Source organism: Semicossyphus pulcher, unplaced genomic scaffold (genome assembly GCF_022749685.1).
Source record: "Semicossyphus pulcher isolate SPU_LCO1_2020_fin unplaced genomic scaffold, fSemPul1.0.p SCAF_11, whole genome shotgun sequence".
NCBI classification, from domain to species: domain Eukaryota; kingdom Metazoa; phylum Chordata; class Actinopteri; order Labriformes; family Labridae; genus Semicossyphus; species Semicossyphus pulcher.
This window is the reverse complement of record NW_027211615.1, coordinates 27,101,376-27,119,291: the sequence shown is the minus strand read 5'-3', so window position 1 is coordinate 27,119,291 and position 17,916 is coordinate 27,101,376. Positions and strand designations below refer to the sequence as shown.

Genomic DNA, 17,916 nt, shown 5'->3' with positions numbered 1-17,916 from the left:
TTATTTATGGTATTCTATGTGTATATTTTTATTACCTACAACTCCGAGTCTATTGTTGCTTGCCGATGTGATCATTTAATTTGAAAATCCCGTTAATGTCACATTCATCTTCTGCGAGCTAGCTTGTTAAGCTAAATTGCGGGCCGCCATTTTAAGCTAACTTGTATGATTTAATTTTGTCTGTAGAGGAGCCTGAGCGGGCTGGGAGATGTAACGGAGGTTCTGTCTGTCTTTCTGTTTACCAGGTATGCTTTGTTCTGTATGTAGTTTTCTTCAGCCGTGTTTAATGTCATATGTTTTGTAAAATTCCCTTGTGGGAGAGAGGAGCTTGAGCGGGCTGGGAGATGTAACAGAGGTTCTGTCTGTTAACCAGTGTGAAAGCCTCATTAGCACAACACAACGCAGAAGCCCACCGATTAAGCATGTGTGGATTTCACAATAAATAAGTCAATAATTAGCGAGCATAGACCCTTTAATATAAGTGTAACAACATCAAGTTAAATATAATTATCACATATTTATATTTATGGATATACACAACTTGTTTTAACATTGAATTATATCATTTAGTTTCACTTACATATTCAATTTGATGTACCGTAAAATCTGGAACATAAGACTCAGTCTGTTTTCTAAATAAAAAAAAAAACGTGTATACAAGTTATTTCAACACTAATTAAATTTATTTTCATTCAAAACATTCACAAATTAAAGCCTACCATCTGTTTTTGCCATGTTGAGTTCCTGCTAGCTACCTGTGTGTGTTGAGCTCAGCCTACGTCTTATATACAAAACTCTACGGTGTATTGTGACACTATTATTAATGACACAAAGAGTCCTAAGATTCTTCTTCAGTATACTTTGAGAGTGTTCTGACCTCTGACCTATGGTCTTTAGTGTGCAATGTGCTGCTGAAAACCACGACATGCACTTCAGCAAGTGGACCTTGATATTTAAAGTTTTGTTTTTATGTGTCAGAAATAAAGATTTGGTTTGTTTCAATAAAAAGTGTAGACCAATCTATAATACAGGACTAAATTAAGAAATTAAATCAGCTCTAAAAAGTCCATCAAGTTAACTTTCATCAATTAGGCTTTGTAGTCTGAAGTGTATAAAACAATGTACAATATAGGACATACACATTTTTAACAAGGCAAGCCTACAGGTGTCTCCTCTCCAGCTGATGACTGAGCATTGAGAGCTGAATAGCTAATGAGAGGAGTTTGACACTTTCTAAACCAAAATCAAACACACCACGAAGCCTCGACGCCGAGCACAGCCCTGATCAATTCATCAATAAAGGTCAACAGGGAGACCCAGAACAGCAACAGTCGTTAGTCCCTCAGAGGATACGACATCACTGAAAACAGCAGCTACCTCGATTTGGTCTTAATATCTGAAGTCAAGATCCGACTCGTCTTCACCTTCATCGGGATCCTCTTCATCATCTCCCACACCTACAGACAGAAAAACAAAAACAAGAACTGGTTTTAAACTTCAGAGGACACTACAGTGACCTTTTACCTTATGGGGACGTCCATACAATGTCATTAAAACCTGTACACACACACACACACACACAGTTTTGTTTAGATGGTAAACAGAGGTACCTGTGAAATATCTTCTTAAGAACTTTAGTGGACACAAAACTGTACTTATAAACAACACTTGTTCTGCTTTTTTTGCTCTTGGTGCTGTTGTCTCTGTGTGTTTCTTTCTCTGTGCTGTGTTGCAGGTGGCTGATGGTGATTGAGGGAGACCCAATCTCAGATCCCATCGGCTACAGTCTGAGACGATATAGCCTCTGGGGACACCGGTGAACGTGCCGGGTGGTAAGCGAAAATCGACTTCCCGTCAAGACTTTTCCACGTGCTGCATCGTTACAGAAAGAGAAACTTGTGATGTAGTTGTTATTAACGGGTCTTACCTTTGACGACATTTCAACATCATGATGCAGATTTGTAAGAAGTAAAAATTCGAGCTTTGTCAGGTCTGTCCTCAAGAGGAGGAGAAATCTTTTAAATGCTCGTTTGTTGAACGGAGGTCTAATTGATCTGATGCATTCGAGGAAGTCGGGAAATCTGAACGGCTTTCGTGACAAAGCGTCAAGGGAATCCATCTCAAGTTAAATTTTAGATCTACAGATTGTTAGCTGTTAGCATGCAGATGTCTGTTTGAAGAGATTAATAAGAAACTAAATCGTCGTCAGATCACGCTGATGGGAGCCGGGATGTCATTACGGCGGATTACGTTCCGCCTGCTTTTGCGCTCCTAAAGGACTGTTTTTCCTGCGTAGTCTTTTCTTCTGATCCCTCCTTTTTCTGTTCGGGAGTTAGCTAAGGTCACTGTATTTTATTTTATTTTTCTTTATTGAGATTGTCTGGGTTATTGGTAGAGATGTTCAGTTTTTGTTTGTTTTTGCTTTGTCATTTGTTTGGGCGTGGCTCTCCCTGAAGTTTGTTTTCTACTTTGTGTTTGTTAAAATAAATCTTGTGGACTGCGTCATCGTTTGGCTGGTCTTCCTTGGGAGTGAGGAAAGGTGGGGTGGGGCACCTTTATGTCACCTCTCTACTTCCCTGTCTCGTCGTAATAAACATGCCTGATTAGACTTTACTTCTGTGTCATCCTGCTTTGCATACCACATTTGAAGTCGATGTTCATCAGCATGAAAGCGAGGTCGTCTGTGTCGATGGTGAAGTGACTCATACTCTCAAAACCGAGCTCAGGACGCTCCACGTTAGAGGCTCTGGCTGTCGCTGTCATTCTGTCAACACACAAGCACCAAATTGGTATCAAAATAAGACTCATTTATTAATAATATTCTGCATGCAGGTTTAATCGTCACAGTGGTAAAGCTTGCACCCAGTAAGATCTTCTATCTCTTTGTACAGCACGACAATATTTGAACTTTTACTCGCAGCAGCTCCTTTTCCTGTCAGGAAAACAGTGGACTCGATGTCCTGTCAAGCTCGACTGGCACAAACGTCATCATAAGAACTGATGAAATGCAAAATATGATGAAATGCAAAATACAATACGACCGCTCAGACTCACTACCACCTACTTCTGCACGTTGACGCTAAGGCAGAGTCTGAGTTTTACTGAAAACGGCGACTTTTTCCTTTACATTTTTACCCTTATGTCTTGTAAAACATATGAAATCAACATTTAGTTTTCTTGTAGTAAAACATTTAACCTGCAAGTTTCTCTTAAAGGTTTCACCTAAAATTACAAGCCAGAATTTTGCGTTACTTTTTTGGCTGACCGACGGGGTCAGCCCTACACACGGGTCTGTATGTAACTGACTGACAGAGTGACGGTACTTTCACAGGCGTAGAGAGAGAGAGTTGTGACATCACAATGGCGGATCACGGAGCATATTTGACCTCCCCTGACGCAACTCTCTGTCTACATGGCTTTGGATACTTTGTTCGGGGAGTAGGCGGGGCTGCTCCTCCGCTGCTCGTCCGCTGTCCTCACCTACGTCCGCAGCGCGCACCTGCTTTCAGACACGCTGGGACAGTCCTTATAACACATTGACCTGATGCGGTAAGCCACATACCAGGTTTTGACCTAGTCTTGCTTTTCTCAACATGCATACTTGAATCATTTTAGGTTTTATTGTCTGCAAATTGTGCAATCATTCAGTAGTAAATATTTTAACAGGCAAACTTCCATTTTAAGGCTCGAGAGGTTGACTTTAAATAACAGGCTGAGTCGATCAGAAAACCAAACACCCTCGGCGATGTCCCTCTTGTCCTCATGTGACTCGTCTGTGACGGCAGCATTCAGAGCAGATCTGTTTGTTTATCGATCTCTGTGTGGATCAGCTGCTACATAATGTATACAAACTGATTACATGTCAGAGAGAGGGCCTATACTACACTCTCGAAGACAAACAGTGACCACCTGTCATTAGCAAGTTAACAGAAACACAGTGTCTCTTATTTTTAATGAGAACCTCCAAATAATTATCATATTTAATTTCTTCCACTTGACTCCTCTTAACCCGAACACACTCGTCCTTTACTGTCAGTAACTTTCCACCTTCTCCACCTTTTACGATGTTAATTATTAAAATCAAACTTGGTCTTTACATGCAGAATCAGATCTCCACCGCACACATCACTCGACTCACTTTTCCAGGATGACTTTGGCGCTCTGAGAGAGTTTGACAGTGGAGACACAGAAAGAAGGAAAGAGACAACATCATTCACATTGTGCTTCGGTTCTCGGTGCCAGCGACGTCGGTCTGGACTGTTTGTCAGACACGTCAGCGTGCGGATTCAAAGCATGATTTTAAGAAGCGCTGCCAGCTGCCAGAAAAACAGTTAACCTGGCTATCCTCTTGAACATCTGCTTTGGCAGAGGATGTGAATTTAAAGCAGAGGCACCTGAGGCTCATGCTTTCTCACACACACACACAGCAAAAACTCCTCAGTGCAGACAGAGTGACGCAGACACGTTGCATCAGCAATATGGAGGCTGGATTTACTAACAACCTGCTTGTTTCTTCAGGGATGAGACAGAGCTGAAGTTAGACCTACGAACTCTCGGCTGTCAGCTTTAAAGTTATAATTAGTCATTTTTACACATTATAATGCCTCAAAATGATTTTTTACTTTGTTGATTTGTGTACTAACTATAACTACGACGGTGTATTAGGGCCATTGTTAGAAAACAGAGCCAGAGGAGAAGAGTAATAGTCCGAGAAAAAACTCGAAAATTCCAAGATTGTTGTGCCAAAAAAAGTGAGAAAATAATGAGCAAATTTATGAGATAATAAAATCATTATTTGCAAAAAACTAAACCTTGCAAAATTGTGTTTATAGGAACCTTTTCAAGCTGCAACCCCCCCAAAAAGTATGTCGGGGTTCACGACCCACTCCCTCTCCATTCACCTGTGTCTCTGCTCTGCTGCTCACGGAGCTCGGAGCACATTCAGCCTGTTGTCTCTGCACACAGGAAGCAGACTCCATAGAGGAGAAAGACTGAGCGACCCTCTGCTGCAGAAACACACGTTTCTATGCCCCCCGTTTGCCCCAGGGGTTACCATCACTCATGAGAGTTACCCTACGACCTCATGACGGATACTAACAGGAAACAAACCTGCGTTACAGACAAGAAATATACTAACTTACTTTAAATGAGTGGTTTCAGTCGTTGTCTTGTTTGGATGGAGGCTTATACAACAAACAGCGACCCCAAGGTCGCGGCTGACGACTACATTAAGTGCGTTACGCCCTTAGTGGGTGTCCAGAGAGGATTAATTCACATAACTTTGTGACTTTATAATCTCATAAATTTCCCTTTTTTCTGGCAAATTTACAACTTTAACGTCGGAGTTTTAGAGAGTTTTCTGAGAGTATAACTCTTCACCTCCGGCTTCGTTTTCCCCCCCCTTACATTGGCCCTAATAACCCGTCATAACTAACATTACCACAAATTAAACAATTTTTGACACTCAGAGAAATCTGTTATTTTGTCCAGGTGTGTTTGATTTGGTCACCTTTCTTCCAGGGGGAACCGAATGATAAGTCAGAGAGTTGTAAAGGAGGATGGCTAACTGCTAACGTTAGCTTATATAACTCGCAGCTACTTCATTAGAATGAAATGATAAACTTTCATTGGTTGTTTAACAGTTAAGACAACAACTCCCATGATCCTATGCTACTTCATAAGGTCATCAAACTCAGTCTTGTGTTATTGTTGTAAGTGAAAGCCCCCTAGTGGCAGAAAGTTCATACTGTGCCTTTAAATAACTTTAGCATCATTTTTTAAATACATTTATTTTTCACTATAAAAAACAAAATCGGAAAATATAAGCCGTCGAACCAGAGGATGATTTGCATTTCTGCCTGACTCATGACTTAATAGTTGTACGTTAATCCTCTCTTGATTGAGTGATAAATTAACTGATGACACATTTTAGCACAAACACTCAAATACAGCACAGCGTAATGAGACTTTAACAATCCCTGAAGCCTAGAAACAAAGTTCCAGACAGGTAAAGGCACAATGAGTTTGTCAGGGGTCTTTTAACGCCTCAACTTGACCTGTTTTCTGTTGAGAAAGCCAGTTAGGTAAGACACAATGTGGGCAGATATGTTAAAAAGAGTTGGAAAGTAAAAGACACTTTGAGGAATCTGGATTTTACCCAAAACTCTCAAGAAAGTTCCTAAACTCCAACCTTCGTGATGCAACCCCGGTGTTTGTTTTCACCATCTCACCGCGTTGCCTCTCGCTCTCTCTTAAAGTGTGGGAAAAATCCAGTTAGGGGAAAGCTAAAATTAGTTTCCAGGACGTGAAACATGATGTAATTTTAAATTAAAGAAGTAAAACGCTCTGCAGGTTAAAATGTAGTGAAGCACCGAAGTTGGAGGGTGAGTCAGGCAGATGAGTCTCACACTTTAACTGCAGCGTCGGCTGCAGCTGTCCGTATAAAGTGTACTTCAGATGCATTATGCAAACATTTGGGACATAATCCTTGAACATATTGCACCGACTACTTTAATTCTCTTGCATATTAATCTGTTGCAGGCTGTAGTGCAAAATTTGAATCTCCTGTGCTGAGGATCGTGGGTCAGAATGGCCAAAAAAACTTCGAATACATCCTGTGTTGTGCATACATCTAATGTGTAACACCCGCTTTGTTTCTGGTGTAATAACTACTTGTAGCCATGACATTTGGAAGTCAGTTGAGGGGATGAGTGTTTGTTCTCTGCATCGAAACATGTACATGATCAATTGCTTGATCAATAGAGCACGCAGGAGAGTGAGACCTGTATGAATAAGTCATGTGTTTGTGTGTGATGATCCTGTCTGCGTCTGCAGGATCAGAGACCCAGCTGTCCTCTGGAGGGTTTGTGGAAGCAGAGCGCCCGACACGACGGCGTCCCTCTGGGCTTACCGCTCCTGTTCCCCTCCTCGCCCTGCAGCTCAGTGCATAAAGCCCCCGATGATCAATAGCTCCAATAAATGTGGTATTGGGACTACTGAACATGGATCGTGCGGTAGTCCCAAAATAAAGTGGGTCAATAAAACCCCCAGAAATTCATCATCATCACTTGAGCCTCCCGATCAGTATCTTTACCCACCTGTATAAACAGAGGCATGTGTAACTCCTCCATTGACTGAATGGCCGTCTCCACCAGCGTCACCGCCGCCTCCAGGTCGTCGCCGTGCTGGCGAATGAGCGATCGAACGTGTTTGAGCTTGTCGTCTTGTTGTTTGATGATGAGGCCCACCAGCTCCTGCTTCCGCTCCTCCAAGATGGCCACCAGGCGGTCGAAACGCTCGGCCAGCTGATCTTTCTGTCGCTGACCGTTCTCCTGAGGGGAGAAAGGAAGAGTTATTATTTATACATTAATACGTTATTACTTTATATTTTACTGCTATGTTTTATATACAATGAAATAACTTAAACACAACTTGTGTAACACTTGAATTGTTGTCGTAAGACCTGCTGCCTTCTTACTTCCTTATTTAAACGTTGAACTAACGTTAAACATCTGTTATGTAGAGAAATATTAATATATTATCAATAAACAAATTAAAAAACACAATGTCCTTATAGAGGAAAATAACTAATCAAACAAAGGAGATGAATGCCAGGTAACTCTGTTAGCTGTACCGACAGTGTTTGTTTGTAGTCAGATGTTATACGTTGTTAAAACTTTCAACTTTCCTCCACTCTTGTTGTTCATGATTCTGTGTGTGTGTGTGTGTGTGTGTGTGTGTGTGTGCGTGCGTGTGTGTGTGTGTCTAACCTCTATAGTGTGACAGATTTCCTCCATCTGAGAGATGACCGCCTGGATGTGATCGTTACTGGCGACCAAGACTGCGATGCCGTCGCTCAGCTCTGTCTGCAAACATTCACATCATCATCATGTTCTCACATCTGTTACTTAAGCAAAAGTAGCAGAACCAAGTAAAAGTGTAGAGAAGCACACATCAATAAGGTCTTTTCTTTAATAAATAAGTACAGCATTTCACTTTGAAATGTGGGTGAATAGAAGTTTAGAGTAGAAATACACAATTTAACTACACTTTAATTCTGCCACCAACAACCTGGAGCCTATCCCAGCTGTCATTGGACGAGAGGCGGGGTTACACCTGGACTGATCGGCAGTCAATCACAGGGCTGACACACAGAGACAGACAAGCTTTCACGGTCACACTCACACCTACGGTTAATTTTGGAGTCATCAATGAACCGAATGAGCGTGTCTTTGGACTGTGGGATGAAGATGGAGGGAACGCATGCACGGGGAGAACATGCAAACTCCAAGGCCCACTACGTCTGAACCTGGACTCAAACTAGGAACCTTCTAGCTGTGAGTTGACAGCGCTAACCACTGCACCACCGTGTAGCCCCCCCTATAAACTACGTAAAACGTGTCATCTGGCGGAAGCCAGGGAGCTCGCTAAACTACACTTCCTCAATCCAGGACTCCCGCCCCCGATGTCATGTCTCGTTCAAAATCGTCAGATTTGAAATGTAGACTGCAGAGCTGAAGATTTGTTAGACGATCCAACGGAATAATCTTGTCCTATTTCTGATTCTGTCCCGCTCTGAGCCGTTGCCTGCAGCGAAAACTGTCATATTTCCTTCCAGTGTCTCTCGCTGGGCCGTTCCTTTCAGAGGGAGGGGCGCAATGCATGCTGGGTGTTGTAGGAATGTAGAATGGGCGAAACCACGAGCTGTTTGTACAACTTTCTCCACAGCTATGGTGCCAATTTCAAATATCATTGCTTCTATCGATTACAGAGAACACCAGCTTTGACTGACAGTGGCTTTAAGTTTGATCGAGTTAGAAAGAGATTGAGAGCAACTGAAACTAATTGGACATATGCTCACACTAACTGGCCTGTAGATGGCGCTAGAGGAGCAACAAAGTGGTCATGTGTTTTAATGACTTTGCAGTCCTGATAATACTGGACAAGAGTTTGGTTTTATGAACAAATCCTGGCAGCCTGAGAGCCAACAGCGCTGTAGTCTGTTAGAATAATGTATTTATTTCTGTGCAGGACTCAGAGCTGGCAAAGGAATGCACTGTGAGATCTTTGTAGTGAGTAATGCCTTCACCACCTAAAGCACAACGACATGAGTCAGCAGCATGCATCTCTTTATGACATCATGCACATTTATTATCACAGCTTCTGAACAGTTTTCAGTGTTTTATGTGCAACGATAACTCTCAGCTCTACAGTACGGAGGACAAAATTAGATCTCCGCTTTTTATTTTTCAGGTTAACCTTTGCACAAAGATGGAGGATCAACAACTTCCCTGGCCCTAATCTAAATTTCAGATGAGTGAATCAGAGACAGAGTGAGAGATGGAGAGGCCGGCGCTGAAATGTCACCAAAGCCAACTGCTCAATAACGAGCTGGACGCTGCCGCAGCCGCCGTCTGCATGACAACACTGCTGCAGTTTGTCTTTGTGTGACTTTGTGTGTCGACATGTGAGAACAAATTAATTAAACATTTGGTGTATTTGATGTCAACGTTTGATTCTGCTTTGTAAAACAATAATCTACCTTTAAATGAGAAGATTAGCAGGTCCAGTGACGGAAAATACTTCAGTGAAACAGTTGTTCTGAATTGTACCTCAGTTTTTGAGTGTTTAATTTATGCTACATTTTACTGAAACACCACTACATTTAAGAGAAAACATTTTATTCTTTACTACATGTATAAGATCTCTGGAGATCAGTTAAAAACCTTTAATGAACATATAACTGTCGGTGCATTGTTTTTTACTTTATTGAACCACCTGACAGGAAAGAATCAGTAAAAAAATGTGAAAATACGTGCGCATAAAGTCGGGAAGATATGTCAAAGAGAAAACAGATCTTGCAACACACAACACGTGTATATCCCCCCTGATTGCCGTGGCTTGCATCCATGAAATCTTGTATATTGTGTCTTGAGTCTGTGTAAAGGCCAGTTCAGATCAATGATTTGCAACGAGACTTCACATCTGTTCGTAAACGTTCTAAAACTGGGCCGTTAACATCAAAGCAACGCAACGCACACAGACACAGCTGATTGTCTCCATAGCAACGACGCACTGACATACCCCACTGCTTCTGCGTGAATACTATAACGTTAGTATTAGGCCCAGGTTACATTAATTCACAAGCTGGATTTCTGTATCGTTATAAAAAGAAGTGGATGACAGTGACAGAGCGTTAGGAAAGAGAGGATCTGGAGCTGTCTTTGGCTACTGCAGCACCAGAGCCAGGGTGCCTACTCCAATGTATGCTGTTTCCTGATTGGCTGAAGTGAAACAGCGACATCATTCAGTTTTAAAACTGCATTTGGAGATTTGACAAGTCAAATCTTCTGCAACTCCACGCAACGGCTTCAGACGCTCTGCAACTAACCAGCTCACACCGCTGCAAATTTTCTCTGCAACGTTCTCAAACAGTTCTGTTGCGTTGTGAATCATGGATCTGAACTGGACTTAAAGTCGAGCTGAAAAGGCATTTCGAGAGTATCTAGCTTCCGTATCGTGACGTATTTCCGAGTGAAACAGGACGTGCAGGCGGGACATATCATTGGAGGGATTTGATTTGATCGTTGAGAAGTGGGCGTAGACAGACGTTCTCCACAGCGCAGCAGCTAGCTAACTGACCGAGCGTTCTTGGTGCTCTGCGGCTAAATGTTGCAGATCGATTGGTTGAAATTGTTTGGTGCTAACTTACGTAAGCACGCGTGAAATTTAGTTTTAACGGAAGAAAAAATGATCAGATTTTGATGTAAGAATACAAAGAAATTGATTTCCTTTTTTTTTTTTTTGCCTATGTTGTCAAATAGATGCACAATATTACCGGGGATGTGATCTTAAAGGATTAAAATGACATTTTTCATTTCACCTCGACTTTAAGACTTCATCATAACACTGGAGCACGAGTCAGGGCCCCCCTTTATATTGTCGTACACACTCGTTGTTTGTCCTTGGTGTCAGATAGGATGCTTACTTCCATCATAATTATTTATAATGACTGTAGAGTCACAAGGAATGGTTGTTTACCTTCTGTCTCATATAAACGCTGCTGAGCGGTGCCACATCGCAGTCTTTGTGCTTCCCGAACACTTTGCACATGGAGCAGGTCGGCGTCTGGCAGGAGAGGCAGTAGATATTGATCCTCTCCTCTTCATGGTCCTCACACATCAGCTGCTGCTGCTGCTGCTGCTCCGGCTTTATGTTCACGAGCCTGGAGGGGACGAAGAGTTTAAATAAATCAATAAAAGCTCATAACTACTTTTTTTTTTCTTAGTTTTGTGAATTTATTTTACACCTTCAGTCTCATCCCACAAAGACGACACCTTCAAGTACCCAGAAAGATCGAGGAAAAGAGAACAGCATCTTTAACCTAGAAGAAGGTTGTTTACTTATTTTCTTATCATTTTTCAAGCATTTGTTTGAAATGCCCTTTAAGAAAGGTTTGGCTAATTTCTTATTCCTGTCCAGTAGTGTCACAGTGTGTACGAAGCTTGCCAACATTTTCTGCATATTTAAACCAGCTTAGTTTACTTCCTGACGTGTTTTGGCGTCAGAGGATGATGAAAGAACTACGCAAAGATTTTGGCTGTGTTCATTGTTGTTTCTTTGCCACTTGGCAACAAGAAAGGTGTCACTACTAACAAATCTCAGTCAGCATCTTGAACTACGCAACCAAAGGTAAAAAACAAATGATCAAAAATTGTATTTTTATGACGTTTTCCTCCCAGATTTTCACTGCCAGAGTGCAACCTGTACGCTCCTTTAAATGCCAAACAATTAATTACAATAAAAGCAGAAGTAATCAGAAAGACTAACACACCGCTTCCCACCGAGTTTGCCTCACAGGACCTCACATGGAAGTCGCGGTGGTGCATGTGGGCAGCTTGGACAGGGGAGGCATTGGCACGAGGACGGAGCATCCTGAAAAGCGAAGCCAATTTAACAACAAACATTTATGCAATAAAAGGTCCTTTGTCCTCTGACGTAGGTGTCTCTGACAGAAATGATGATTAAGAAATGAGAAATCCTTGCACACATAAAAAAAAACTACAAGTTATAAAACATTTGCGAGCCTCGCTGCGAACAATCACATCTATTTTATGATTGTAGCCCACACAGATAATGAGGGGAGTCCTGTCCTTCTGTCGCCGCTGAATGCCAACATCTTCCCTTCTTTACATGTGACTCACTCAGCTTCTATTTCAGAGTGAAAAGTGACAAATCTGCACCGAGGGTGACTTTAATATCAGTTGTAGTAAGTGAGTACGCTTATAAAACAGAGGCAGACGGACGGAAGCTTCTACATGGGATATTTACTTTATTTATACAATTAGCAGCTATTTTAAAACATTCGTAAATTGACTGACACTATGACCAAATAAGGGCCAATGATACATAACTCCTGCTTGGATGAATCATTGTGAAAAAGGTTCACAAAGGGAGTCAAACTACAACCATCCTGAATCTTTTTAGGTCCCTGCAGTCACAACTCTGCAAAAAAGATGGTGAGCTCTCACCGAGAGATAAAGGTATTCTGATTTTAGCATCGCAGGCGACATAGAGATGTTATATTACAATTAATTTGTGTCCATCTTATTGTCTACTTTGTTTTTTTTATCCAGCACTTAAAAAGCTTTAATTTCATCAGTGTTTCTCCTACTTTGATCACAGAAAACCAGTCAGTATCTGGTGTGACCACCATTTGCTGTGTGATAAAACTGCACATTTTAGAGTGGCCTTTTATTGTGGCCAGCCTAAGGCACACCTGTGCAATAATCATGCTGTCTAATCAGCATCTTGATATGCCACACCTGTGAGGTGGATGGATTATCTCGGCAAAGCAGAAGTGCTCACTAACACGGATTTAAATTTGTGAACAATATTTGAGATAAATAGGCCTTTTTGTGTACATAGAAAAAGTCTTAGATCTTTGAGTTCAGCTCATGAAAAATGGGAGCAAAAACAAAAGTGTTGCGTTTATATTTTTGTTCAGTGTATTTAACATGTTATCACAATTTTGAAAGATATACGTAGGGACTCTATCTCTCCATTTTTCTCCATTACACACCATATCTATACCTCGTAACAGAGGAAACAGAGGAGAAAATGACCACCAGTGAGTTCCCCAAAGCTTAAATTTAAAGCGCCAGAAAAGCATGCAGATTTCTCTCTTTAAATTTACTGTACACCTATCAGCCGTAACATTATGACCACTGACGGGTGAAGTGAATAACATCGATTATGTGGTTACAATGGCCCCCGTCAGTGGGCGGGATATATTTGGCAGTGAGTGAACATTTTGTCCTCAAAGTTGGAAGCAGGAAAAATGGGCAAGCGTACGGATGTGAGTGACTTTGATGAGGGCCAAATTGTGATGGCTGGAAGGGTCAGAGCATCTCCCAAACTGCAGCTCCTGTGGGGTGTTCCTGGTCTGCAGGGGTCAGGAGCAACAAAATGCTCCAAGGAAGTAAAACTGCTTAATTATTGGCTTCTGTTTTAGCTGTTTTTATTTTATCTTTTTAATGTCTTGTTTTATGATGTGTTTCTTTGCTTTTGTTGTTCTGTGTTAAGCACTTTGAATTGTCTTGTTGCTGAAATGTGCTATATAAATAAACTTGCCTAGCCTTCGGAAACCTTGGATCCTGCCATAAATGTGGATGTTACTTTGACACGTACCACCGACCTAAACATTGCCAACACTGTTTTTGCGACAAAGGCCGGACCTACGCAATGTTAGGCGGCTGATTGGTGTATTTATCATTATAGCAAAAAAAAATTCTGTAAGTAGATTTATTTGATGCTGATAAAATCAATTGTCTGGAATTAAAAAAGAACTGAGTAGCACACATAATGGGAGGATCAATTCTGCATCACTGTCAAAGGAAAGCTGTACCCAGAGACGTCAAGACTGACATGAATGGAAGACAATACTGCTCTCTATTGGTGGTTACCCATGATTACAATGACATGCATGAAGTCTGACTCGAGATTCTATTTAAAGATGTTTTTCTTCTGAGCCAGTTTGGAATAAAAGTGATCTGTTACCTACTTAAATCTAAATTGTAGTGAGATATTTATAAAAGGGGAGCTAGTACAGCATTATCCTTTTCTTCACACACACACACACACACACACACACACACACACACACACACACTCACCTGGAGGACTCCTGCTGCCTGTAGAGGTCTATGATGTTCTCCACCAGCAGGTTCCTCTGCAGACCGTAGACCCCATGGCGGTCCAGCACCACCTCGTGGCGGCACGACGGACAGCGAAAGCGACCGCCGCTGGCTGTGATGCTGGAGGAGCCGCGGGACTGCCACAGAGGGTTCGCTGACTGGATACAAACAAGGAGAAACATTAACTTTGAGTTTGATAACTACTAAAGGAAGGAGCCTTTACCCTCTGCCACCTACTTTACAACCCACAAAGAGAGCCAACGGAGCTTCTCACAGGGTCTTTTGAGATGGTCACTGTATAAGATTAGAAGACCACAGAGCCATTAATAACCATGTTGTGTTTTCAGTGCCATGTGCTCGCCTATTAGTCAGCAGGATTATGGAAAAACTATTTGCCAAATATTCATGAAACGTGGTGAAACGGTAAAACGAGGGCCAAGAAAGGACACGTTACATTTTGGAGCCTAACCGGTGCCGGACTGACCAACAAGCACTGAGAGAATATCTAACTTAACAACAAGGTATTTCTGGATCTGTGCTTGTGGGACTTGCTGAGAAACAAAGCGGACCATGTACTGGACCTGGATTATTCATAGGTCGTCTCTTATCACAACAGTCTTTTTGGTTGGAAAGAAGGTGCCAGGAACAGTCTTCACTGCCTCCAATTGGAAGGTTTTTAAAGCTGTTTGTTTGACAGCAGGATTACTTAAAAACCACTGACCCAATTTTCATGAAACGTGATGGACGGGTGAAACTTTGGCCACAGTAAAACTCATAAAGCTACTTTCCAGACCTGACTTACAAACAACTACAAATGTTTTCTCTGTTTTTTAAACAGGCCGCATGTTCATAATGTTAGGAAATGGATCATATGTGATATATATTTTTGTCTTAATCTATTGTTTGTGTCCTTGTCTTCACACATAGGGCCTCATTGTCAGTGATGTAAAACTGTGGCTCTACTGTTAGGGGCTGGTGACATCAGAGAGTGAACTGGAAAGTCTAACAACCTACTTTTATGCTAAGCAAACAGTCTAACAAATTTCATTTTTCGCCTATAATTCATGTGTGATCAAGTGTGTGAATTTTAAAGCCTGTTAAAGGTATTGATATAAACTTTGCTTTAATGTAAGAAGAAACTGTCTGAGAATGTCCCGTCCAAATTCAGTGTCATTCTGATGTTTATTACCAGAGATACATGTGATAAGGCAAAAGGTGTCCCTTTTCGAGAAGCCTTCATTTTTTTGGTAAGATCCAAAAAACAATCAACAAAAATAAAAATATTTTTACACAACCACTCATTTCATAAACCAGACATGTTAAAGTTTGGGTCTAGAATCTTTTTAGGGATGGGTGTTTGATAGACAAAAGATGGAAGACCGTTATGCTTAAAAAACACCACTTCACTTTGAAATTATGCTGGATGCTTGAAATGTTGTCAAAGTAACAACCCTGAAATACAGAACTGATCTTACCTGGAAGATGTCATTGGCACACTTGCGGCAGAGGTTGTGCTGGCAGGGCAGGATGACCACGGGTTTGGAGAACATTTCCAGGCAGACGGGGCAGATCAGCTGCTTCTCCAGGTTCTCCATGGTGGCTCCTCTGCCAGCACCGGGCCCAGAGCTGCCCGCTGATGGAGGCTTGAAGCCGAGAGCAAAGCTCATCCCCTCCGGGGTCGGTTGGTTGAAAGTCAAAGCAGAGAAACAGAGAAACACAAGTTGGGGAATATTCTAGCTCTTTCTTCTTGAATTCAGTATCCAAACAGGTCCGTTTTCATCACTTTTTATACCTTACCCCCTTTAAAAGACGTTGTTGCCAGCGATTTTAGTCATATTTTTTCTCTGTCTTCTATTCTAAGGCTAACAACATGAGTTACCCCAGCTGTCCATCCCTTTACCCCCTTGCCAGCTTGTCTAACCCCCATGTAAAGACCCTCCCATGCCCCCCGGTCTCAATCCCACAGCAGCCGGACTGTTGATATTTTTAGCTGCTCAGTTTGTTCTGGCTTGGGTTACTGTTTAAACTGCGTTCCACAACCGGACCACTGGAAAGTCATGGTGGGGCAGAGGATAGGGACTGTACCAGGGTTCAAATGATAATGTGTTTATCCAGTGTGATACCTTGGAGTGGATGGTGGTGTTATTACGCAACCTACTTTGGCATAAACACCTTTCTACATTTCCTAATAGACTTCAGTTTATCACAACATCATTAAGACACAGGAAGTTTATGATGAAAAACTGATATAATATAGTGGTTTAGCATTGTTTAGCTAGCTAGAGTGTAGTTAGCATCTACTTATATTCCCTGTCTCTTAAATTAAAGTCAGAACTATATTGCCTAGCTGCTAGTATTTGCTTATCTCTTACAATATTAGTTCATTTGGTTGAAATCCATGGGCTACAGTCAAAAACCACTGGTTTATGTAGCTATAGCATTAGCTAGCATTTTAACATTGACTAAAACATAAGAGAAAGATTTAGTATCTAATAAATCAAAACTTTAACTTTGTTTCTATGTTCTTGATGAGGAGGAATTGATACATGTGATTGATTTTAGATTCATAGAGCGTTGCATGTGTAGCTAGCTAGCAGTGTAACTCTGCTTAACAAAACTGAATAGAGAATGTTCTTCAAGACAGGTTTAGTTTTAAACACAAAATAGGGATGACTTTTGTCAATCCAAAAAATATTTAGTTGTTTCAGAAACATAGTACAGTTTTGGAGAGCTTGTCTGATGAAAATCTGATAAAATTTTAGCATCATCAAATAATGCTGAATAATTGTTAAGCTAGCTAGCTAATTAGCTAACCCAGCCTAGCTTTGATAAACTTTGTTTGCATTCATCTGACTAACATTATGACTAATATCGCTTGAAACTCTCAGTATTTCGCTTACTTCCATTAACATATAATTGTTTGTTAAATTAGTCTTTTTGCTAAGAATCAATGAATTGCCAATAAAGAAAGAAACCTCTTTGTTTTATTTATAACTGAACTTAAGCTAATGTGTTTTAGCACTAAAGAAAAATAAAACATATTAGGATGTAAAAAAGTTGTACTTTTTTTTTTGCCAGCTTTGCAGTTGCACAGAACAAGAACTTAAATCAACACACTTTGTTCAGATTTAGGTTTTTTTAGTATTAGCCTAAATTAGGAGGTAATAAATAAAAGAGAACAATTCGGATCCCGTTGGATTCATGGTAAAATACAGTATTACAAATGGTTGAGATTTCTAGTACACATAAATCCAAATCACATATATATATTTTTTATAAGACAAAAGCTCCCTTGTGTGGGGCGCTGGTTTGGCTTGGTTGGTGGTATAATCACAACTATGGCACAAATTAATTCCATAAAGAGACAGACGATAATACTGAAATACTTACACATATTACACACATATTTAAAGTAACTTCTGTATAGACGAGACATAAATATGTGGAATGTATATGATCAATGAGATCTGTGCCTCTCTTTGTATGGGTCTCTTTTTAATATGTAGTACCAACTGCTAAATTTAAAATGTGAATTGTTTGTGATTGAGTCATCGAGCCAGAAGAGGTCGTATGAAAATAAAACAGAGAAAGAATCCCTGTTAGTAACTAGAGCCTAAGATAAAGCTGGGCTCTCAAAACAAACACAGCTCTCGACTGCAACATCAGACAGGGAACATTTATTAAACCAAGAACGCCATCTACTGTTTTCATCCCTCCAGGC

General features: G+C 41.0%; 1 protein-coding gene across 3 annotated transcripts; it reads right to left on the bottom strand.

Annotated features, from left to right (window-relative positions):
- Window positions 1-654: 654 nt before the first annotated feature.
- trim54 (tripartite motif containing 54) lies at window positions 655-16,084 on the bottom strand. Of its 3 annotated transcripts, XM_069687307.1 has the most exons (8): window positions 15,671-16,084; window positions 14,175-14,353; window positions 11,041-11,224; window positions 7,770-7,865; window positions 7,098-7,331; window positions 4,139-4,161; window positions 2,640-2,764; window positions 655-1,457 (listed from the first exon to the last, which is right to left on the bottom strand). In XM_069687307.1, the coding sequence occupies exons 1-8, from the start codon at window positions 15,860-15,862 to the stop codon at window positions 1,390-1,392; spliced, it is 1,101 nt and encodes a 366-aa protein (XP_069543408.1). In that variant the 5' UTR covers window positions 15,863-16,084; the 3' UTR covers window positions 655-1,389. The 3 variants fall into 3 exon arrangements, with proteins under 3 accessions (XP_069543408.1, XP_069543410.1, XP_069543411.1); XM_069687309.1 differs by lacking the exon at window positions 2,640-2,764 and having other exon boundaries at window positions 1,419-1,457; XM_069687310.1 differs by lacking the exon at window positions 655-1,457 and having other exon boundaries at window positions 2,730-2,764; window positions 4,098-4,161.
- Between the last annotated feature and the right edge of the window lie 1,832 nt (window positions 16,085-17,916).